At 38.2% G+C, this 24,970-nt stretch overlaps 1 protein-coding gene across 4 annotated transcripts in view; it reads left to right on the top strand.

The window, feature by feature from the left end:
- spag9b (sperm associated antigen 9b) overlaps positions 1–24,970 on the top strand; it is a 94,165-nt gene that overhangs the window by 54,811 nt on the left and 14,384 nt on the right. For 2 of the 4 annotated variants that reach the window (XM_084434981.1, XM_084434983.1), the window contains 15 exons: positions 1,910–1,972; positions 3,694–3,871; positions 6,542–6,641; positions 6,793–6,914; positions 8,641–8,698; positions 9,901–10,053; positions 10,142–10,193; positions 11,276–11,406; positions 13,313–13,369; positions 15,303–15,479; positions 16,654–16,783; positions 17,876–17,968; positions 18,046–18,222; positions 22,968–23,139; positions 23,879–24,076. In XM_084434981.1, the coding sequence (XP_084291107.1) occupies positions 1,910–1,972; positions 3,694–3,871; positions 6,542–6,641; positions 6,793–6,914; positions 8,641–8,698; positions 9,901–10,053; positions 10,142–10,193; positions 11,276–11,406; positions 13,313–13,369; positions 15,303–15,479; positions 16,654–16,783; positions 17,876–17,968; positions 18,046–18,222; positions 22,968–23,139; positions 23,879–24,076 (1,861 nt within the window). The remainder of the gene's footprint in view (positions 1–1,909; positions 1,973–3,693; positions 3,872–6,541; positions 6,642–6,792; positions 6,915–8,640; positions 8,699–9,900; positions 10,054–10,141; positions 10,194–11,275; positions 11,407–13,312; positions 13,370–15,302; positions 15,480–16,653; positions 16,784–17,875; positions 17,969–18,045; positions 18,223–22,967; positions 23,140–23,878; positions 24,077–24,970) is intronic. The other 2 variants (XM_084434982.1, XM_084434984.1) reach the window with 1 other exon arrangement.

Here is a 24,970-nt window from a genome sequence, read left to right as displayed (position 1 = left end):
GCTTTGGTTCTTTTTATAGAGCACCAGGTGTAGTGCTGATTTGAAAAGGCATATTAATAAAACATCTCATTATGAGAAGAGCTTGAGGGCAACGGCCGCTGTGTAGACACAATAACAAACCCAGAAACGACAACATTCACATTTTCACTCATGCATCTTCTGATATACTTCGTCAATAGAGAAAGACATACTGAGCATGTAATGATAACACTAATATTAAGGCAATAAAAGGCTCAATGAGATTGAGAACACACCTATATATATATATATATATAATTCACTGCAGTTTCCAGCTGAAATAAACACTAGAGGCAGTAAAACACCTACAACTTTGATTCCTTCTCACACAGATGATGATTACAGGGGCAGATTGACACGGTTGCTTCAGCACATGTCAGGTTTGCTTTTGTAAACACTATTGATCAGGTTTAGTGTCTGTCCTGCATTATTAAGCTAGGAAAGCACCGATATGAACGTTTTGGATGATACTGTTAACCGATCATTCTTTATATTTGAAAGCCGATAACCGATATATTGGCTGATAAATCTAAATCCAAATTTTTATATAATTTTTGAGAGCCTGATTGCAAAAAACGAAAGTCTCATCATGTCCCAAACACACAATTATAATAATGCTCTCATGATAATGTTATGCAGCCGATATGACAGACTTGCGCTGCACATGTTGCACTTTACTGTATTTTCCTTTTTGAAATGATTCAATCATATTTCAAGCAATTCAAACCCATCATGTTGAACAGTGGCATCTGAAGAGTCTCAGCTAGAGGAGATAATACACTATTTATCAGCTTTAATATATCAGACAAATTGTATTATCGGGCCGATAACGATAACATTAAAAATGATCTTATGTCGGCCGATACCGATATGGTGGCTGATATATCGCGCGTCTCTAGTTCAAGCAACTTAATCATTTTGCATAAATGCCCATTTTTCTAATGAGACTGAGTTGATATTAAGGCATCAAAAAAAGCTAATAAATATGGTCTTTAAAGTCCACATGAAATAAAATGTTAATAATTTCTGGTTTTACTGTGCATGGTTCATAGTTTTGTTATTGTAAGGAAGAAAATGTCTTTCATAAAATGTCATAACCGATCCTCGGCCTCAGAAACAACTTCACTTTTTTGAGTTCAGAAATGCATCATATTATGTGAATTAAATGGGTTCCCGTTGTCATCTCATGTTAATGTCAAACAACGGTCATAAAAATGTTGGGAGCTTGGGAGCACAGACTTAAGTTTGGTCTTATTTTAAAGAAGACCCTTTGTGGATTATTGTTGAAGTAAAAAAAGTTTACAAAAGTGAAACCAAAAAAAAAAAAAACAGTTATAGAAAGCTGTAGAGGTTTAAAGGGAGAGTTCACCCAAAAATGAAAATTAGCCCAATTAGGGTGAGAAAATCATGGGCTAATTTTCATTTTTGGGTGAACTCTCCCTTTAAGTTCATGAAAATGATTTATGAACATTATTTTATATACAATATAAATTTTAATGAAACATGTTGAACTCTAAAACTGCTAGAATCGAGCCAAAAATGTATGCAGTCGACATTAACAGGCAAAATGATCAAAACAACAAAAGTGTCCATAAGGAAGTTCAGTCTGGCTTTTGCACCATAAAAACACACAAAGTACAAATTCCCTTAATAAACTCTCCGTCACACATTGATCGACCATGAGACACAGATTATGTGTAATCCTGGCCTACATTTCCTTTCACCGTAGTTACAGCTTAATCTGGATTTGACGAGCTGGCTCCTGATACTTTTTTGGGGGAAGAACTGTCATGTTTTCCTCTTTATATAATGGCAATGCAGTTCCCATCAGCCACCTGGCCCAATAAAGTGCCACCATTGATGTTTTTACTGTGCGTTTCTCTCTGGGCAGTTGGAGGCGGACGGTAAGAGTTCACAGGACAGTTTGGAAACCCAGTGGACCGACTCCAGTAAGGTAGCCGTCCGATAGTCCTGCCGTAATCTTCACGGCAGCCGCAGTGCAGCGTAGTGTGTAGTGTGTGTAGTGTGTAGTGTGTGTAGTGTTTGGCTTGTCTCCACATCCATGACTGTTTTTGTGTGGTTAGTGAAGTTTCTTTGCATTCATACTCCACAAACTGCTGTCTGCAACCATCTATTAACATATAAACCATATAAACATAACAAGTAACATATAAACACAACATCTGTTAGGATGTCACACATACACCGCTCATGTGGACTCACACATGATGTCAGTATCCCTGGTGAAGTTTCAGGTGCGGTTGCATTCAGCATCTGTGTGGTTCATGTTATCGCTTGCAGTGTATCCTAAGGAATATTCCTGGTTAATTCCAACGTCTAACTTCTAAAAATGAATAGGAAACATGGAAAGGATCTTTATGGTGCTTTTATTTCATTTTTGAAGCTTTTTTTAAATCTCTATTCATTGTGTTGAAAGAAAATTAACAGTGAATTCTGGTAAACGATAACCTGGAATATTTCTTTAATTTTGTATGTTAATTATTATAGCACCGAATCGTGTGTGTTTTTGTTTGTTTTTTGTATGTCAGTGTTTTTTTCTTCACTTTTTTCTCAATTACTGAACATTCACTCATTATTAATGTGGTTAAAAGCTCAGTTGATTATACAAAATGGAGACTAAAAATGTTTTGTTTGCATTACATCATATAACAACATAACATAATATAATATAATAATCTTTCTAAATGAATGTGCCTGCAGCGTGTCTGTCCTCCGTAGGGTATCATGGTGTGCTGATGACATTCTAGACTTGAATAATTGTGTTAATCTTCGTGATTAATGTGGACAGTCCCATTTAGCACATATGTGCAGTTGATGACTATTCCTTTATAAATGCTTACGATGACTCGATGTCTTACGCTGCTGGTAAAGCTTCATTTCACCTGGGTTTGTTTTCAGGAAATTCCTCCCTCAGATATCAGACCTATTATTAATCGGTGTATATATCGGATAAGTGGCACGAGGAGTCGAACACGTGCAAGAATAATAATAAGTGAATGAAATTCATCCGGAAATGTCAAACTTTAGACTTTTAATCACTAGATCTGATCCAGGTGCCGTATAGGTCATACAAGTCATGCTTTTTTGCTTAAAAGGTGAAGACCCAACTTTATGCATGTTTTGTAAGATTCCCCTCTCTGTTAAACACATTTTATTGGACTGCCCTGGGTTTAATACAAGTAGAATGCTCTTTTTCCATGAAATTATTTCACTTAAGGACTCATTTAGGAAGATTATTCCTGAAAAGGTTTTGGATTTTTTATCATATGTTAAAAAATAAATAAATAAAAATAATAATAACAAATATATATTTTATTTATTATTATTTATTATTATTATTATTTTTTTTATTATTTTTTTTATTATTATTATTATTATTATTATTATTAACATATGATAAAAAATCCAAAACCTTTTCAGGAATAATCTTCCTAATATATATATATATATATATATATATATATATATATATATATATATATATATATATATATATATATATATATATATATATATATATAATATTACTTGTTTGTTTGCTTGGTTTTATTGTATTTATATGATATTTCTATTTTTATAATTGCATTTTTGCCATGAGAATAGCCTTAGATGCTGACATGGCATTAAATAAAACAATCTAATGTCTGTTATCAGGATGAACTTTCTGGCGCTGGTCGGGGCCGATCTAAACCCGAGTCTGATGTGCTCATGGTGTCGGTGGAGGAGGAGGCCGAGGGTTCGCACGGGAACACGGACTCGAGGAGCGCTAAACCAGACCGACTGAAGAACATCAGCGTACAGGAGGATACGGCATCAGAGACGCCATCCACAGGTGAAGCCAACGCTGCGTCTCCATTCGCCTTCCATCACAAGTGATGTATACAACTATAGCATTTTCATTTGACTAGGAATTAGGCTCAAAAGACACATTATGCTGTTGGGAGAGTGTTTTTATATTACCACAGCAGTGTTCAGTGGATTAAATCATTTACTACATTAACGATCGATCAATCAACCAATTAAACTCACTCGTACTGTCATAAATCACTAAAACGTCTTTTGAATTTGACAAATAATCAATTTTCTTGTCCCTAATAGTCAACATAATGCAGGGGGAACTGCAGCAGTGCTAAACTTGCATCATAAAACTACAGCACTCGAACTATAAATGTGTGAATTAAACTCTGAGACTGTCGACAGTTTCTTTTCCATGCATCATTTTATTATATCCATGTGTGTGTGGTTCCAGTCAAATCATATAAAGCAGTCAAATCGCCCCGAACTCTTCTGTCTTGCACTCGAGACGGTGACGAGAGCTCCACTGAAAGTCTTCTTTCCGATTGGTTGTCGCTCGCGAAAATTGCTTCTCATTTGCATAAAGTTGACATTTCTGAACTTTAGTTGCGTGTCTCGCGCCGCTTGAAGCCCTGTTCACACTACAAGTGATAAAGCGACACGATACCATTCATTTCAATGGGGAGCAGGCGATCTCCGGCGACACGCGCGACAGCGACCGTTGGAGACCGGATGGGGCGTGTCTGGCGACGTGACAAAGTTGAGATCTGTTCAACTTTATGCAAATGAAGAGCGACTTTCGGGAGCGACAACCAATAGGAGTGAAGTCAGTGGAGCACACGTGATCCGTCACCCTTCAGTGCCGAGTCTGACCGAGGCTAGTTGAATGAGAAGCTCATTTTAGCAGTCAGAAACGGTCCTATAATGTATGATAGGTCTCTGTGTACATACAGTGGTACTCGTCATGCTGACTCCGAGACTGAATGGTTTCGTGAACCCAGATAGACCTGCATTTGCCCGTTTGCTGCAGTTAAATAGCCGCGATGGCAAAGAGCACTCGCTGTTTCTCGTTCATCTTTAATATTATGCATTTTATGTACTAATTTCATTTATATTTAGACTTTTCCTTACAAAACGTTTGTTTGTAGCAGCAAAAAAACTGATTTGTTGTCTACAAACATGGAGTAACATCCGTGAATGTCACTCACAAACATTACTAGGCAACCAGTAATGGGAACGCCCACTAGCGACCTCATCGCAAGCCACTGGCGACATGCAGCGACAAAGTCGCTTGTAGTGTGAGCGCCGCTTGACACGCCCACATTCTGTCGCCAGCGGTCTCATCGCTCTCGTTGATCTGCGGTCGCGGGTCTCTCATGCGGAGACTCATATTAATGCAGAATGATGCATTTAAAAGTTAATGGCCAAACGGATCTTTATAAAAGTCCACATTGTTATTGCAGATGGAATATAACACGGATAACGTTAAATCAATATTTTTTTTATCAGGTTAAACTTTGATTAGTCACTCAAACCTTTATCTGAACATCTCACCGTCGGTCGCGCACATCCGCCATGTTTTGTAGTTTTTTAACACTTTTAACTCGTGTTTGTAGTTCCTCCTCCAAAGCGCGGTGGGTTGTGGGTAATATTAGCTGTTATAGTGAGCACGGATCCACACTTCGAAAATCCATTGGAAGTCGTAGACCGTCCGGGGACATCTGGCGTACTCTTTTCAGCATACTGTGCTTTGGGACACACTTATTCTAATCTCACACATGTTTAGGATAGATAGTGGACGTTGAGACGCAGGGCAAATGTCACTGTCACACACACGTCAATCCTGTGGGCGGGGCAACCTGTCACTCACATGAGATCCACCAATAGCAAACCACAACCATCCAATCAATTCCCCACGGGATTTTTGACAAAATCAAGCCCCGCCCACATTTGTTCTTGTTCCAGAAGCGTTTCACTCGGATATACGACACAATAGAGGAGAGAAGACCAGCGCAACTTCCATATCACGACGACTAAATACATTTGAGGATTCCAGTTTAAACTGAAAGTTTAAGAGTTCTACAGGCTTGTGGTTTCAGATCAGTTTACAATCAATGAATACGCAAATTTGTGCCCATAGATTGCTTATGATCTTCCGTTGATGTGTTGTAGATGAACGGTTGAAAGACGTATATTTGATCTCACTCATCTTTTTAAAGTCCTCCTGTAGTCAATCTTTTATCCTTTAAAAAACTCTTCTTTGATCACCAAAATGACATATTTAAGTTTTTTCCTTGAAGATAAATTTCTTTATGCCTTGAAATATCTTGAATGTAACTCGACACCCTCGCCTCATTTAGTATGCGCGGTTCTATGAATATGCAAATGAGCCCCGCCTCCACTCACTCACTCAGCTCAGAGATCCACTGGTTGACGATCACACGTTGATCTGATTGGTTACAAGGTAGTTTGTGACGTCAGAAACACCAGCGATTTCAAACTGTGTTTTTGAGACTGTCTTTCCCGGTTTTTCATGTGATTTACCATTTATACTCCCATAAACGGGACTGTGCATCTCGTAAACTGAATGCCAGGCCCCTTTTATAAACAAACTACATTTGATGAATCTGCACCAAAAAACTTTGTCTCATGTGCATGATGAGTTGAAGACCTTTAGAAAACACCTAACTGATATTTTTGCACTCAGGAGCCGATCAAAGTGAGACCGCGGAGCGATCGGAGGTCCAGGCGATCATCGAGTCCACACCAGAACTGGACATGGACCTGAGCGGATGCAAAGGCTCCAGGTTCGTCAGTGCTGATTCAATCATCCACTCACTGGACTTGCCTTATCACACCGAGCCTCAGTCCAAACACACTCTGGATTTCATCAGGACGTTATTAGATGAAGAAGCTTTCTGTGTCTTGTGTCCGTTCATCCTCTCTGTCTCTCTCCAGCACTCCCAGTAAAGGCATCGAGAACATGGCGTTCGACCGGAACACCGACTCGCTCTTCGAGGAGCTCTCGTCTGCAGGAAATGACCTCATAGGAGACGTGGATGAAGGTGCTGATCTGCTGGGTGAGTTTTCAGCCACAATAAATCACAGATGAAATTAAAATAATATAATTAAACATGTATTATAAAAAAAAATTATATTTTAGTTAAAGTTGTAGAATTTTTGGGGGGTGATTTAAAAAAAAAAAATTATACATTTTATTATATTTAATTATATTTTAGTTAAAGTTTTAGAATTTTTTTGGGTGATTTAAAAAATTTTTTTTTAAATCTTTTATCCTTTTTTATTACTTTTTTTTTTATCTCCGTTTCTATTATTTTTTATTTTCAGTATAATAAAAGTGAATGAGAACTGATGCTGTCAAGCTCAAAATAACAGTAAAGCATCATAAAAGTGGTACAAATTGAAATAACATGCGGTAACTTACAGTAGCTCTGGATGAAGAACAGATTGAGTTGTGTAGTAAACTAGTAATCACATTTTTTTTTTCCATCTGATTTGTGAATGAATTGAACTGGATCTTATTGATAAATTAGTTCTTACAGTTCACAGAGCCGGCCTGAATGATTAAATGACTCAAACTGATCCACTATCAGTGAAACTATCAGTGAATAATGATTTGACTCAGTGATCGTGTGACTAATATTACACTGCTTTTCTTTAAAAGCACATGATTCAAAGCTTCTTCTTTTGAGTTTCGTGATTCATGACTGTGTTTTTTAATGTGTGTGTGTGTGTGACTGTTGTTCCTGTATCTTTTTCCTTTGTGTTATGTTCCTCTAGTAGTAAAGTGACATCAGTGACTTTTATTCATCTTCTAATTTAAACCCATGGTTCTTCACTAACATTCACAGCACATCTAATCATGTTGTCTTTCCTCCACGTCTGTGGCGCTTCATTTCTTTCCCCCAGACGAGTATTCTGGTGTGTATGTTTACATTGCTTTTATTCTCCAACACCAGATCCTCACCAGGTGCAATGCCACAACTTTACAGCAACCAGCAGCTCGTCTGTCCACACATTATCAAGTTATTGTTGAGGATCATATCTGATGCATCAGGCTTGTATGGCTCATATAGTCTGATATAGTGAGAATATGGAGGAAAACTGAGCAAAAATATTACATTTGCTGCAGATGCTGATATGTATATGGACATAAAGTGATGAAATTCTGATGCTTGTAATGTAAATCAATGAGATCTTTATAACAGTAAAGCAGATACTGACATAAAAGGCATATAAATATCAATATCTGCCAATAATGTCTTAGTAAGATGATAAATGCTTAGTTTTATGTTCAAAGCTCTGTAGTGTTAAAACATATAATGCAATGCAATATGATTTGAGAGATGAACATATAAACCTTCTTTAAAAGCCTGATGATCAAATTATGTCTGAATAATCAAGTAAACCTGCTTCAGTCCAGTTGAAATATTACTAACAATATTAAAGTTATGTTTACTTGATCAAAATCAGTGCAGATTTACATGGAATAAAGAGCTTTGGTTGCGTGTCGCTCCTGGTTCGGATACGGTGTTGGAACCGTTATTAATTTGTATTTCACTTGTTTTTGTTTTGGTCATTTTCTGATCCTTTTTCTTGTTCTTTGGTTTGCATGCCAATTTTAGACCTTAATTTCTTTGGTAAGCATGATTTCATATCCTCTGGTGAAGTGTTCTGTCTCAGAAATGGTCAAATCAGCATTTGTGGGGTTTTCAGAGATCTGTGCATGATCACCATATATATATTTGTGTAAAACGAAATCTGTTTTATGTTGTTGTCGTGCAGGTATGGGTCGTGAAGTCGAACACCTGATCCATGAGAACACTCAGCTACTGGAGACAAAGTACGTCATAATGTGGATTTAGTTTTCTGACTTACACCGGCTGAAAAACACCAAACAATCTGCGTTTAGTCTTCTACTGCCACCTGCTGTTAGACAGGAGTTACAGCAATCACTTCAGCTGGAGACTCTAAAGTCTAAATGTTTTTAAACGAGTCATATTTAAATCCTTTTATCACAACAAAAGCGTATGGTGCTACATACTGCATTTTAAACAGCCAGCAAGTAACCTTACAAATTAGCATTTTTAACATTTGCTTTCACTAGTACACAATTCTTGGTTCAGTTCAATCCACTGTTACTGAAAGTAATAAAGTCAGTTTAGTGGATCAGATGTTAATTTGGTCACTGCTTCAATCGATTCGGTAAGTCGTTAAACCAATAACTCATTAGTTTAAGACTGATTTGTGAGTCTTTGAATGATTCATTTAAAATAACTGGTTCATAACAGTCCGATATCACTGGATGTTTATTGTCTGTCTCATACAGTCGGTAAGAACAGAGCAATGATAATGTTTAATGTCTTTGTAAAGAGGAACTTTTTATTCATCTTCATCTTTCTTTAGTGTGTAATGTTGCTGTTTGAGCATGAAAAAGCTCTGAAAAGGCACAAAGTCCCTCTATATCAGAGTCAGTGTTTCTGAACTCCTGAAACGACTCCATTGTAGTCTTGAGTTTCTTCCGGGAACGAACACGTCACAATATTCCCTCATTTAAATAATTAATATGCTGAATAAAGGGGCGGGGCCTGGTTGAGTTAGTTAGTAGTGTGTTAAACTGGCGGTTAAGGGGCGGGACATTTCCCAAACACACTCGAAGCGCTCGACCAATCACAACACACCGCTCCAGCCGACCAATCAGAGCACAGTGTGCTTTTCAGAAGGAGGGGCTTCATAGAGACAGGAAGTAAACAGAGCGTTACTGACAGACTGGGAAGAGAGGAGCCGCAACAATGGAGAATATGAGGAGAATAATCGACATTCAAGCAGGAAAACCTGCTCTAGTAGAGCCTAGAGTTTGTAAAAGGGCATAATAGATCCTCTTTAATGTCTTTGTATTATTTCACAGTATGCCGTTTTATCTCAACACATTAAATTCAAATTGCAAACTCATAACTTATACTGTGGATTTGCCTAGATTTACATAGAGGACTGTAATAAATTGTGAAACACACACTGAAAGCGGCATTGCTGTGTCTTCTGCAGGAACGCTCTGAACGTGGTGAAGAATGATCTGATCGCCCGTGTGGACGAACTGGTGTGTGAGAAAGACGTTCTTCAGGGAGAACTGGAGGTCCTGAGACACACCAAAGACAAACTGGAGGAGAGGAACAAAGAGCTGGAGGACGAGCTCAAACGGTCCGGCATTAAACACTCTGACACACATCAGCATTCAGCCGGAGAGAAGCTCTTTCTGACCGGAGCTTTTGTGTTTTTGTCCAAACAGAGTCCGAGCTGAGATCGAGGAAGCCAAAGTGAAGACGAAAGAGGACGATGATGTAAGTCAACCTCGGAAATCTGGATTGTAGATCTGTTAGACGACTCACGGTTCGACTCATTTTCAAGATGTCGAGGAAGTCGTAAACTAATCTAAACGCAATTGATTTTCAAATGGAAACTAGAATTTCCTTTAAAATTAAAATGATCCTTGTTCAATTCCACTGGGACAAATTCCCAACGCATAAAATATGAACAGTACAAGTTAATTTACTTTTAACCTCAAAGTATTTTCTCATCAACTGAAACTCTGAGAATAGGATTCGATATTAATAACAATAGACAGAAAAAATTGGGAAAACAAAAACTGAATAGTTCAGTATATTAACTGTTATACTTTACAGTTGCAAATTTACAATACTTTTTACTTAATTTCTTCTCTTGCAAGAGTTGAAAACTTGCGCTTTAGTATTTTATCATCAACTGAAACTCTGCTGTCTGAGATTGGGATTCTGTAGTAATAATAATATCATCTAATACAGAAATATATTATAATTGTAAAATACTTCTGACTTGATTTCTTCACTTGCAAGAGTGAAAACTGCAGGAAGACCTTTAACAGTAACCGGTTTACAAACTCTGCTCATTACAAAGCCAGTGAAATGCTGTAATTTTTAGTCCACAGAAACTAAATTATGCAAATTATAAAATAGTGTATCTTATAATCACATTGTATTCCCAAAACAGCTTGTCTTTGCTCCTCTATTGTGTCGTATATCCAAGTGAAACGCTTCAGGAACAAGAACAAATGTGGGCGGGGCTTGATTTTGTCCGTGTGGAATTGATTGGATGGTTGTGGTTTGCTATTGGCTGATCTCACGTGAGTGACAGGTTGCCCTGCCCACATCATCAGAGAAGAGATGCTGCAAGAGGGACGGGAAGTTATTTTAGATTTACGATTGCAAGGCACAGTAATGATGTGCACAGATAAATCATGTATTATAAACACTTAATATGTCATGTATGATGTCAGTTGTGATTTCATGGTGACTTTAAACTCATTTAATTGGTTTGTATGGTAAAGCGCTCTCTCCAAAGATGAGTGTTTGCTGTGCTGAACACTAACAGGCCGTGTGTCCCTCAGAGCGACGTGCCGACGGCCCAGCGTAAGCGCTTCACTCGGGTGGAGATGGCTCGAGTCCTGATGGAGAGGAACCAGTATAAAGAGCGGCTGATGGAGTTGCAGGAGGCCGTCAGGTGGACCGAGATGATCCGGTCAGTCTCGCTCATGTCCAGTCAACACTCGGGTTGGGAATCGAATATCTAGTCCAATTCTGGAATTGGATACTTGTAAAAAAAAAAAAAAAAGTCGATTCCTCTTATCGATTCCTTTGTAAGCATTTCAATATGACTTTAAACAATTCAAGCGTGAGACGACTCACCCGCTATTTTATGTGCTGCACACACATTCAAAACGCATGATTCAAAACGCATTCAAAAAGTGATTTTAAAGTGATTTTAAACCATTCAAGCACGAGACGCTCTGGTTTCTGTTCTGCAGGCGTGTGTAACTATACTGGGCAACTCTTAAAGGGACAGCAGCCTAATATTCCTCTATAATAACACTAATATTCCTGCTGCCGTCTCTATAATAACACTAATCAAACAACACAAGACAAAGAGAAAATTCACTCGTTCTTGACCGAATAACTTTTGTAACTATATTTGTAATGTATATATTATTTATAAACTGCAGTGTTATTTTACATTTGATTACAGTTTCTGTATCTGAACACCTGAAAATCTTAAAACACTGTTTATTTCAGTCGTATCTATTTGTTGCGATTTGCTAGTTTTTAATTTGTTCTTTTTTAATTACTGAGTGTTTTCTTGTCTTTAATAATGCTTGACATTTATATAGGGTGACCACCCGTCCCGTGTAGCGCGTGCGCACACAGCGTTTGAAGCCCAATTCATGCGTCCCGCAAATTGAGACCGTGTCACGCATAATCTATGCTTGCTCAAAAAAAATGTTGGTCGCTCTATATCCTCGAGCCCCAGGCAGCCAAACAAACATTACTTGACAGTTCAGCACGCTACTGTTGCCACACCCACCCCTCAGTTGAACTGCTAACTAGGTTGTCATCAACTTTTTCGTTGTTGTCATGACAGCGCACGCACGCGCATACCAGACACACTGGGAAGGAACTTTTAGATGCGCGCTTTCCAATTCGAAAAATGGAGAAAGAGACTGAGTCTGAGAGGCACCGCCATCATCAATTAAAAAGAGAAGGTGTGGGTACAAGAAAGACTGGGAAAATGAATATTTGTGGCTGAAAGGTGTTGAGGGGGATACCGAGAGGGCTTTTTGTGACCTTTGCAAAACGTCCTTCTCAATCAGACATGGAGGGGAATAGGCTATACGATGTCAATCGTATTTTTTTTTAAATACTTTTTTTTTAACTGTTCCTGTAGTGTTGAGCAACTACAATTCCTGTTAATCCTATAATTTTATATTATAATTTATTTAAAGTGAATAAATTGTAATGAAAAATAAATAAAATTAAATAGTAAATCGTAAGTGGAAGTGCATCTGTCAATTCATTGAATGTTCAAAATATTATGAATCTTTATTTCGAAAAAAATACACATTGGTTGGCCTATTCATGAGCATACATCAGCAATTACACATGTTTAGGGGAATAGGGCATTATTAATATACCATGTAAGGTGGTATGTGCTAGAAATGGGTAAACCACTATCAGTGAGTCTGCCCGTGGGGTGGGGGCACCGCCGCGCCAGGCAGTGTCCCACATTGTCCCTCAGAAACATACCCCTTGTCCCCCCTTGGGCTTATTAGCAGGTGGTCACCCTACATTTATATTAGTTAGGTTAGTTGTTCTTCTGTGGTATTTTTAAACCACAGCCAAACGTTCCTTGTTGTAAGTGTTCTTTAGCCTGTTGATTTTTGTTCATAATATTCAGCTGCAATTAAATGTTTTGCAGTAAGACTAAATGTGAATGATATCTAAGTTGTTGTTTGTTTGTTTTTACCTTATTGGAATCGAAATTAGGAATCGATAAGAATCGGATACCCAACCCTAATCAACACACACTTCCAAACTGGTTTGCTTTTGCCTTGTTTGCATTGACTGAAGTGTGTTTTTGTTGTCCGATACAGAGCATCCAGAGAGAATCCAGCCTTGTCGGAGAAGAAAAAGTCCAGTATCTGGCAGTTGTAAGCAACAACTTCTCAGTTCTCCTCAAAGTGTGCTGTTATATTGGTTTTTGTGTGGTTTGGCGTTCAAACGATCTCATTTTATGTCCCCCTTTTATTTGTTTTCCTTCTAGGATGTAGGTAAATCTTAGAAAACCTAGTAAAACTTGCACTTGGTTTGATCCTTGAATCCAAAAATGTGTTCTTGGACCTGGGAATGGGGTTGTGTTTCAAGCTTTAACAGAAGCATAACAGGAATTTACAGCCAGACCGTTAGATTGCTGTAAACTTCACGGGACTAATGCTTGAGCGTTCATTACACTTACTTTTAAAGGGTTTGGCAGAAAGCTGCTTGTTTTCTTCTTTGAAATGCCATTCTCAGGTCATCTCAGTCTACTTGGGGTTTTGCGTTTGGGGGCATTTAAGGTTTTGCATCTATTTTAAACCCATTCATTCTCCTCTTGTGTGCTCCTGTGTGTTCTCTGTGCTCCTGCTCATGTTGTCCTGTGTGTTTGCAGAAGGTGTGTTGGGGACAGAGTGTGTGTTAGTCTGATACGTGTAGGTTTAGGATTTAGAGCTGCACGATTAATCGCTAAAACACCGCAATCTCGATCTCTATTCATTCCTAAATGACTATGATTCTGCTCTGTCTATTAAAGGATTAGTTCACTTCAGAATTAAAATTTCCTGATCATTTACTCTCCCCTACGTCATCCAAGATGTTCATGTCTTTCTTTCTTCAGTCGAAATTAAATGAAGGTTTTTGAGGAAAATATTCCAGGCATTTTCTCCATATAGTGACTTCAATGGGGTCCAACGGGTCGAAGGTCCAAATGTGAGTTTCAGTGCAGCTTCAAAGTCTCGACACGATCCAGCCGAGGAATAAGAGTCTGATCTAGACAAACCAGCGGACATTTTATAAACAAAATAAACATTTATGTACTTTTAAACCACAAATGTTCGTCTTGCACTGGCTATGACACATTACGTGTCAATCAAAAAATCATGATTCTCAGTTTATCCAGAATCGTGCAGCTCTGTTTGGAATAAAGAGACCAGTTGATTCCTAAAAGCCTTTAGAATTAAGATTATTTAATTGCACAAAAACAGAGTGGGGGAGCATGACCAAAATATCACTAACATTTTTAATATAAGTTTTTAAAAATTAGAGAGAGAAAAAATCTGGAATTTCATATTTTCGGAAATAACTATATACGCACTACTGTTCAAAAGATTGTGGTTCGTAAGATTTTTAAAAAAGGTTTTTGATAGATGTTTCTTTTGCTCACCAAGGCTGCATTTATTTGATCAAAAATACAGTAAAAACAGTGAAATATTAGAATTTAAAATAACTGTGAATATACAGTAAAGTGTAATTTATTCCTGTGATCAAAGCTGAATTTTCAGCATCATTACTCCAGTCTTCAGTGTCACATGATCCTTCAGAAATCATTCTAATATGAGGATTTGATGATCAAGAAACATTTATGATTATTATCAGTGTTGAAAACAGTCGTGCTGCTTCATATTTCAGTGGAAACAAATATTTTCTTGATTAATAAAGTGAGAGTTCATAACAGCATATAATTGGAAAAAAAAATTGTCACATTATAAATCTTTAATGTCACTTTTGATCAATTTTCACGCATCCTCGCTGAATAGAAGAATAAAAAAAATTCAAAATCTTACTGACCCCAATCTGTTGACCTTTAGTGTATTTTATATATATAGATATATTAGAGAAGGTGTGTTTGCATTGTCATCTGTTCAGCATGTGGTGTCTGCACGCTGTGATCATGGTTGGACCGGGTCGGTTGGGTTTGGCAGAGCTTGGCATATATTTAGGACGTGACCCCAGAAACCCATAACGGTTAACCTTTGACCTCTAACCCCTGCTGCCGCTTGTGTCCGCATATGAGTCTGTGTGTCGTCTCTCCTCTCCCTCGTCCTCCAGTTTCAGCAGACTCTTCAGCTCCTCGTCCGGCACCACAGCGAAGAAACCCGACGCTCCGGTGAACCTGAAGTACAACGCTCCCACCGCACACGTCGTCCCGTCGGTGAAGAAGAGGAGCAGCACCATCGCTCAGCTCCCCAGCGACAAATCCAAAGCCTTCGACTTCCTCAACGAGGAGTGAGTGACGTCCTTACACACTTCACATCACATGCGTGTCATAGCGTCTCAGCCTGGGTCCAGAATTAACACATTAGCAAGGCCCAAATCCGTTCTTTTACACACTAGCAGCTCATCATCCGAAATCTGTGCAAGTGCTGTGAGTTTGAGTGGCTTATAACATGCATCTTGCCAAATTTGCAATAAGAATCGATTATAAATCTGTTCTCAGCGAAAGAAAAGGTCTCCCTAGTGGTTTCCGCCCAAAATATGAGCTCTGTAGTTCTGTAGCAAAGAAATTAAGATACCAAAATATTAGTTTTGTAATTGTACAAGTATAATAGTATTGTATTTCTTTCTTTATTGGTTTAAGTTTTTATTATTTAAAAAAAATAATGATAAAATAAAAATGTTGTTTTCCATAATAATAATAATAATAATACATGCTTATAATACCTGTTTTTATTTTAAACTACAGTAGTATTATAATTTTTTTTATTGATTTAAGTTTCTGCTGTTTAAATAATACATTTAACACTATTCATTTTAATATTAATAATAATGTTAATAATAATGCAGAATTCTTTATTTTATTTTATGGCACAATAGTATTATTGCCATTGTATTTCTTTCTTGATTTGTTAGTTTTTTTTAATCATTTGAATTATATTGTTTTCAATAATAATGACAATAATAACTATTATTATTATTATTATTATTATTATTATAATAATAAATTGTTATATATTTTATTATACAGTACAATAGTATATTGCAATATATTTCTTTATTGATTTGTTCAATGTTTAGAATTAAAATAATATTAAAATGAAAATGTAAAAAATTGTGTGTATATATATATATATAAATTTTTTTTTTTTTTTTTTTTAATACTTGCCATTGTATTTCTTCCTTTATTTATTTTTTTTAATAATTTTAATAGATAAAACAAAAATATTGTTTTCAATAATAATAATTATTTTTTAACAGTACAATAGTATTATATTTCTTTTTTGATTTTAATTTTAGAATTTAAATAATAATAAAAGAAAAATTATTTTAGTAATAGTAAAACGTTTCTTTATTTTACAGTACAATTGTATTAATGCGGAATAGTCATATGGAATGTTTTTTTTGTCCTGGTGTGTTAAGTTTCTCCCTCCGTGTGTGTGTGTGCGCGTGTGTGTGTGTGTAGGGCTGAGGTGGAGAGTGTGGTGTCTCGTCGAGAGCAGAAGAGAGCTCAGTACAGGCAGGTGAAGGATCACGTGCAGAAAGAGGACGGCAGGTTACAGGCGTGCGGATGGAGTTTACCTCCCAAATACAAGGTATCATCTCAAACACACACTGTCTGTGTAACACTGTGCGCTCAGTCTCAGCCGCACGCGCATGTACATTACAGATGTGCGCAAAACTTTTGCGATATTTTCTAAATGTCGATAAAAAAACGATTGCAAAATGACAGCGTTTCATAATGCGACTAAAACGTCATTTTTTCCTCTTGCGATCCGTCATTCCAGAAATCATGGCAACATATTTTGGTGGGTTTATGTATATCTCAGCCGCCGCACTGGCCATTATTATTAATGGAAGGAGACGCAAGTGTGTTTTCCAAGCATTAATGGCAAGGAAAGTCTCTAATACTTGAGAGCGGCACGTATGAGGAGTTTCCCTCAAATCTGCTTCAAGCTCTTGATAAATTGTGGCATTTCTTTGTTGTTTAGAATCCAATATTCCCATAATTCTTTTGTCTTTTACGAGTTTAATAAAGAACTCTGTCTCGTCTTCTGTCCAGTCATACCGCGCCGCCTTTAAAGAATGATCGACTGTTACGTACGTCAGGTGACCGGAAAAAAAAGAACGTTTCATTGCAGTTTTGCGAAATATTCCTTTTCGAATTGCCTGAAAAACCTCCTCATGCGAGTGTAAAAACTGTTTTGCGATTATATGAGAGTGTTTGTGTAATGGACGTGTTTTCATTGGGCGTATTTTCAATTTGCGCAATTTGAAGGGTCATGGAAACGCAGATACTGAGATAATATTATAGTTAATTTTCTTGTGCTTTTTCTCTAAATAGTTTTTATTAATTTTATTTGAGTTTAAGTTATTTTAGTGCATTAACCCTTTAGAACGGTTGAAGAGTTACAGTGACATGAATACAGCTTGGTTGGCTGTGTCGTCAACGACACATCCGGTTTTAAAGGGTTAAGTTGGCTTATAGCTGAGAGTTTACTTTTTTTATATTGTGTTTCAGTTTGCATTTATTTTATTTAACATTTCTGTTTTAGTTGTTGTTTATGGTTTTAGTTCACTATAATAGCCCTGCTGCGTATTGTGAGAAAGAATCCAAATAAAAAGTTGCCTATAAATATAAAATAAGTTTATATTTTTGTTAAAGCCGCCATATTGTGTTTTTAAAGGTTGCTAATGGTGGACAAGCGGAGAACAAGATCAAGAATCTGCCGGTCCCCGTGTACCTGCGACCTTTAGACGAGAAAGATGCTTCCATGAAGGTGAGCCTGTTCCCGCTCTGATCCCTGTTCTCCGGTGACTCTCGTGGCTTGACCGTGTCGATCGTGTGTGTGTGTAGCTGTGGTGCGCTGCAGGAGTGAACCTGTCAGGTGGTAAGACTCGTGACGGAGGCTCCATCGTGGGAGCGAGTGTGTTTTATAAAGACGTGTCTGGAGACGAGAGCGAATCCGTCGGCCTCAGGAGGAAGAAGAGAGGATCTCAGAGCAGCCTCGACCGACTTGAGCAGGAACTCACGGTGAGGACACACACACTCACTCACTCACTCACTCACTCACTCACTCACTCACTCACTCACTCACTCACTCAGACACACACTCACTCACTCACTCACACACACACACACTCACTCACTCACTCACTCACTCACTCACTCAGACACACACTCACTCACTCACTCACTCAGACACACACACACACACACACAATCACAACACAGTCTAGGGCTGCGCAACGATTAATCGCATCCAAAATAAAAGTTTGTGTTTACATAATATGTGTGTGTGTATAATTATTTTGTGTATATCAATACACATGCATGTATATATTTAAGAATTTTTATTTATTTATATATAAACTTCATGTATATTTATTTATAAATATACATGCATGTGTGTGTTTATATATGCAAAATAATTATACACAGTTCACACACACATATATTATGTAAACACAAACTTTTATTTTGGATGCGATTAATCGTTGCGCAGCCAAAATACAGTCAAACCCAAAATTATTCTTACAACAGATATAATTTTTAATATTTGTTTACTAGTGTGTGCAGGACACTATAGTTCATTTATGTAAGTGAGGAGAGCAAAATAATGTGACATATTATACCCAAAAACTCTTCATACAGTGTAAAATTAATAAAAATTTGGGACCAAAAATGATTGGGACACTTTGAGCTGATCATGTTTTGCTGAAGTGTGTTTTCTTTAATTGCTAATGCTCTTTTTACACACAGACTGAACAAAATGAAGCATTGCTTGGTGATTGGTTGAGCTAAACTGGTATTATCTAATTGTGTAGTTAAATTTAACAGCTGACAGATATTCAACATAATTCATGTGTGAGACAGTCTAACAGAAGGACGGACAAAACCAGTCAAATATCCACTGATTTGATGATAATTTTGGTTTGACTGTATAATTCCACCTGTTTTATCTCTTATGAAGAAGGATTTGGATTTAAGGCACTACAATTTTGTCAATTTTGAGATTTTAGGCTATTTTGCTTCCATACCACGTCTTCTTTTAGACTAGTGGAAATAGACTAGGTCGATTTTCAGATAATGTGACACCCTTGGGCATTTTTTAGTAAAAGTTGGCAAACAGACTTTTCTAAGGGTATTTTTTCTGCTGAATCCATTTTTGCTGTTTGCCAAGCTGTATCTCTTATGCGAAACTCAGTAGAGCGCAAACTTCAAGATGACCTCTAAAATGTCAAGAAATTCTATATTTATAAACTTTACATCATGCACGACATCAATTAACGAGAACGTTTATTTAGGTGGGAATTAAGATACTTGTATGTGACAATGATAATTGCATTATTTCTCATTGTAGTCATGAAAATATCTGTTTTTCTCCTTATTTCAAATGGACAAACAGAATATCTAAAATGCGAGAGTCATTTGTTTGGAGTCACATGCATACTATTGTCTTTGGATCAAAGTGTGTGAATTGAGTTCAGAGTTATCCAAGAGGTTTTTTCTTCTACTTTCTACTTTCTATTACTTTCTGCAGTTATTTCCACACATCGTATTTTTCATCAGAATAAATTTTTATATCCAAAGAGCGACATGAACCAACACAAAATATTTCCAGTTGTGGAATTGTACCCATGAAGTTGGTCAGATTATAAGATCACCAATTATGGAAGCTGTGTGTAGTTTGAAGCCTGACCGGTCAATGTCATTGGATACTTGCATTATATGCCAAGAATCCAAGAAAGATAAGCTATACAATGCGACAGAACAGGGCCTTTTGACACTAAAAGCAGCTGCACAAAGTAGAGGCAAGCTTCACGATCCTCAACACAGAGAAGCAATTGACAGAGTGCTTCTTGTCCAGAACACAGAACAGCACGTGGTCTGGCACCGCTTGTGCTATGCGTTCGCGGTATCCCCATCCAGAGCGCTGGTCTCTGCATGCGTGGATAATCAACGAATAACCATTGCTTTGCCAGAAGGGGTCGTGAACACGATCACGCAGTCTAGAGCTCCGTCTACGAGAAGACTCTACGCGTCTAAATGGTCAGTGTTCTCCAAATGGTGCGCTACAAAGAGCCTGGACCCACGCACATGTGGGGTTTCGTGGGTGCTCTCCTTCCTTCTAGAGCTGTTGGACAAGGGCAGGTCCCCTTCCACACTCAAAGTTTGCGTTGCGGCTATTGCAGCGTTTGCAGAGTCTACGCACGGCCGCGCGATAGGAAGGAACGAGCTCATCATCCGCTTCCTTAGAGGAACCAGTAGGATGAACCCCCCGCGACCCCCTTTGGTTCCTATTTGGGATCTTACTTTGGTCCAAGAGGCCCTGAAAGCATTTCCCTTTGAACCGTTAGAATCCGTGGACCTAAAATACCTTTCGCTCAAGACCGTTTTTCTGATAGCTCTGTCATCAGTAAAACGTGTGGGGGATCTACACACACTATCCGTTAGCCCCGCGTGTCTCGAGTTTGGACCAAATGACTCTAAAGTCATCCTCAAACCGAGACATGGCTATGTCCCCAAAGCGATTGGCACTCCCTTCAGAGCGCAGTTCATCTCCCTATCGGCTCTGCCAGCATCCGATAGCGAGGGCGGTGAAAACCTCCTATGCCACGTCAGGGCGCTGAGAGTTTACATCACACGCTCCGCCGCCTTCAGGCGTTCTGAGCAGCTCTTTGTTTCGTTTGGTGGGCGCACCAAGGGTCTCGCCACCTCGAAACAGAGCCTGTCCAGATGGATAGTGGACGCTATCGCAGCAGCTTATGCGTCCAAACACCTGCAGTGCCCTATGGGCATCAGGGCCCATTCCACTAGAGGCATGGCCTCGTCGTGGGCTTGGTCCAGCGGGATTTCTATTCATGACACTCCCCCTCTACATTTGTTAAGTTTTACAACCTGGAAGTTTCCGCCTTGCAGGCTAGACTTTTATCAGTCTAAGTGGTGTGTATGTTCTGCCCAGTTTGTTCGTGTGCAGGCTACTCTCACGTGACTATTAGCTCTTCTGGTTGAGCTGTACTAAGGGCGATATTCTCTATACAAAGGCCGGCGGAGCCGCTCTGTATTTCCCTATGAAGTGCTTATGTACATGTGCTGGCCCGCGTTGCTGGCCGCCTGTTTCCCACGTTTTGTGTTCCCCGGGCTTCCCTGGGACTCATGCAGTGGATGCTCGGCGCGCACGGCGTTGACAAGGGGTTCCCGTAGCGTAAGCAATTTAGGCAATACGAGAGAACCTCTCCTAAGAGAATGTACTTGGTTACCTAACGTAACCTCGGTTAGTCAGACTACTGTTTGGAATTGATCAGCTGCAACTGCGCCTTAAGATGTATGAGTGCACGATGTAAATGTAAAAAGTCTCGTCTGTGTTGCTCTGCTGCATGCAAGTGCAAGACAAGTGATGCAGAATGTAGCAATTGCTGAACTGAATAAGAGCACTGCTCTGTGTTGTTGTGATCATATTGGAGAATCTTGTTGTACCATTGTTTAAATAACATTACATTTTATATGCCATGCAGTTCATGTTTTAGTTATTATTCAGCTAATGTTATGTCCAACTTTATAAGGTAATTTTAGGCCAAGTTTACTGTTTATTTCCTTTATCTGTTCAAAGCTAATGTTAGTGGTGTGACACATTACCATGATATGTTTTGGTAATTTGTTAATTTGTCTCAATTCTTAATATTTACAACCAATCTTTCTGAGAATATCTTTTTCATAAATAAACCAAAAGAGAATTTAGTTTGGTTAAATTTAAGTCCTTAAACTTGTTTACATGGACATGTAAATGTTGAAAAGTAATAAACACTCTTAACATAATGTAATAGGATGATGGTTTAAGATATAGGCCTTTTGCTGCCACCAGCATGATGTTGATGTTCTTACATGGACATACTCAAATACACAAAATTACAAGTCAGTGTTTACCAGAAATATTGTAAGACAGAATGACTAACTTGTTCTGACTATTCTGTTTGTTTCCTTTACTCAATAAATGCTATAGCACAATAAAAACAGTTTATCTTTGAGCCAGTGCTGAGAAATTTTCTCATTTTGGCGTATGAGGCGGTCATCTTGGATTTTGCACTCTACTGAGTTTCATGTAAGAGATTCAGCTTGGCAAACAGCAAAAATGGATTCAGCATAAAAAATACCCCTAGAATAGTCTATTTGCCAACTTTTACTCAAAAATGCCTGAGGATTTTTATTTAGGCACATTTTTGTGATTTCAACCTGGTCTAAAAGTGTTTCTTTTATTGCACTATATCTTTTTCAACTGGGGAAGTATGGTGATGTATATGTTAAAATGTTTACTCTATTCACCTGTAGTTTCTTAAAAGTCTTTGTAGTCCATTGTGGTCTTTAGTTTCTTCCGGGAACGAACACTTCACAATATTCCTCATTATAATAATTCATATGCAGATTAAAGGGGCGGAGCCTGGTTGAGTGAGTTAATAGTGTGTTAAACTGGGGGTTAAGGGGGCGGGACATTTCCCAAACACACTCAAAGCTCTCGACCAATCACAACACACTGATCCAGCTGACCAATCAGAGCACAGTGTGCTTTTCAGAAGGAGGGGCTTCATAGAGACAGGAAGTAAACAGAGCGTTACTGACAGACTGGGAAGAGAGGAGCCGCAACAATGGAGAATATGAGGAGAATAATCAACATTCAAGCAGGAAAACCTGTTCTAGTAGAGACCAAGAGTTTTGTAAAAGGGCATAATAGGACCTCTTTAAGGTTGTGCCTGTGTTGGTGTGTGTGTGTGTGTGTGCAGGAGCAGGAGAAGGAACTGAAGCATCAGGATGAGCTCTCCAGCCTGGTGTGGATCTGCACCACTACACACGCCACCTCAAAGGTCATCGTGATCGACGCAAACCAGCCGGGAAACGTCCTGGAGAGCTTCTTCGTCTGTAACTCTCACGTGTTGTGCATCGCCAGCGTTCCAGGTCAGAGAACGCCACTGCTTCGTTCCACTGAGACCTTGTTCATGATCTCCACTAGGGCTGTCAAATACAAATTTGAATTTCTAATATTCGTCGAATAAAAAATAAATAAAAAAACTGCACATTCGAATGCAAAAACCGTGCTTTTAATGCTTTAAAATGGTTTAATGGCTTAACCATGTTTTTGTTAGCTTATCCAGTATACAGCTGGACAGTAACAGTATACAGCGCTGCGTTGTTCATTTGGGAAATGGTGAAGAAAACCCTCTCGGTTGGTGGCAAAAATTCTGTGTTCTGTGTATTTTGTGTTCATGTTGTTCATTACGCGTCTGTTGAAGTGTGTTTTCTCAGGTTACTGATGCACTTGCACAGTTTAATGCACTTTTGTTAGGCTACCTAATTTTCCTCATGCACATTAAGGAAATTATATTTTATTTAAGATCAACTGTTTGATCAAAAGTTAATGCACTTTAAAAAATGTGTGTCATTTAATTTCAATAAAAGATGCGATGCTTGTTTTGGCTTATATTTGCTTAATGCGCTCGTTTGCGCCCTCTTGTGGACACAGGAGACAACACAGCACACTTTCCCTCTAACATTACGTACTGCCTTTAGAATTCAAATAAATAAATAATAATATTTAAGAAAGAAATTCGAATTTAGCTTTTCATCCATTTTGACAGCCCGAGTCTCCACAGATGCTCTTGATCTGAACGGGTTCTGTTGTGTGTGTGTCTGTCAGGTGCTCGTGAGACGGATTACCCCGTCGGAGAGGACCTGAGCGCTGATGATGAGGGTGACGGAGCGTGTAAACTCAGCTGTACAGACAGCAGTGTGTCCACGGGCTCTGACGGGGGTCTGGAGGGCCTCACGGTCGTCGACTGCTCTACGGACGCACCCGTGGCCATCCCTCAAACCGTCTGCAGCAACTCGAACTCCGGTAACTCGGCCTCCATCACAAAAACACACTTTTCCGTTCTCCGCTTAGGGGTTTAAAGAAGTTGGTAATACACTACCACTCAAAAGTTTTGGATTGGTAAGATTTTTTATTTATTTTTTTAAAGAAGTCTCTTCTGCTCACCATGGCTGCATTTATTTGATTAGAAATACAAAACAAACTATTGTGAAATATTATTATAATGTAAAACAGCAGTTTTCTATGTGAATATATACCGTAGTAAAGTGTAATTTATTCCTGTGATCAAAGCTGAATTTTCAGCATCATAACTCCAGTCTTGGTGCTCAAGAAACATTACAAAAGATTATATTTCAAATAAATGCTGTTCTTTTGAATTTTCTATTCATTAAAGAATCCTGAAATAAGTCCTCTAACTCTGGTAACGCATCCTCCATCACAAAATCACAGTACTTCTCCATTTTTCTCTTAGGGGGCAATTGTTCCCTCTTATTTATTTTCTTAACGAGCAAAACTTTTCTCCATTGGCTGGATATTTTTCGCCATCTGAGCAAAAAACATTCTTCATACCAGACATGTTCAGCGTACGTGAACACAAACAAAAAAATGGTTTCGTCATGCAGTAACTTTTAACTTTAATGTGCCATTTCTATTTTAGTTGACCCTTGATGTCACTTAGTGGTATTAAATCATATTTTTGAAAACAAGCAAAAATTAAGAAGTCACTAAATGAAGCTTACACCTGAGTTTGTTTTTTATAACAGTGGTGTTAATTGTACCAGTTTTAACCAATAAATTCTATTAAAAAATCATTAAAAAAATCTCTTTCAGGACAGTTCAACTAATAGCGTGAAAAAAATGAAGCACTTACACTGACATGGTTTGCCACAACTTGCGTGTTTTTGTACTATATAGTCG

The sequence above is a fragment of the Rutilus rutilus genome (assembly GCF_951802725.1).
Source record: "Rutilus rutilus genome assembly, chromosome: 16".
NCBI classification, from domain to species: domain Eukaryota; kingdom Metazoa; phylum Chordata; class Actinopteri; order Cypriniformes; family Leuciscidae; genus Rutilus; species Rutilus rutilus.
The sequence above is the reverse complement of the archived record's forward strand: the minus strand, read 5'-3'. Positions and strand labels throughout refer to the sequence as shown.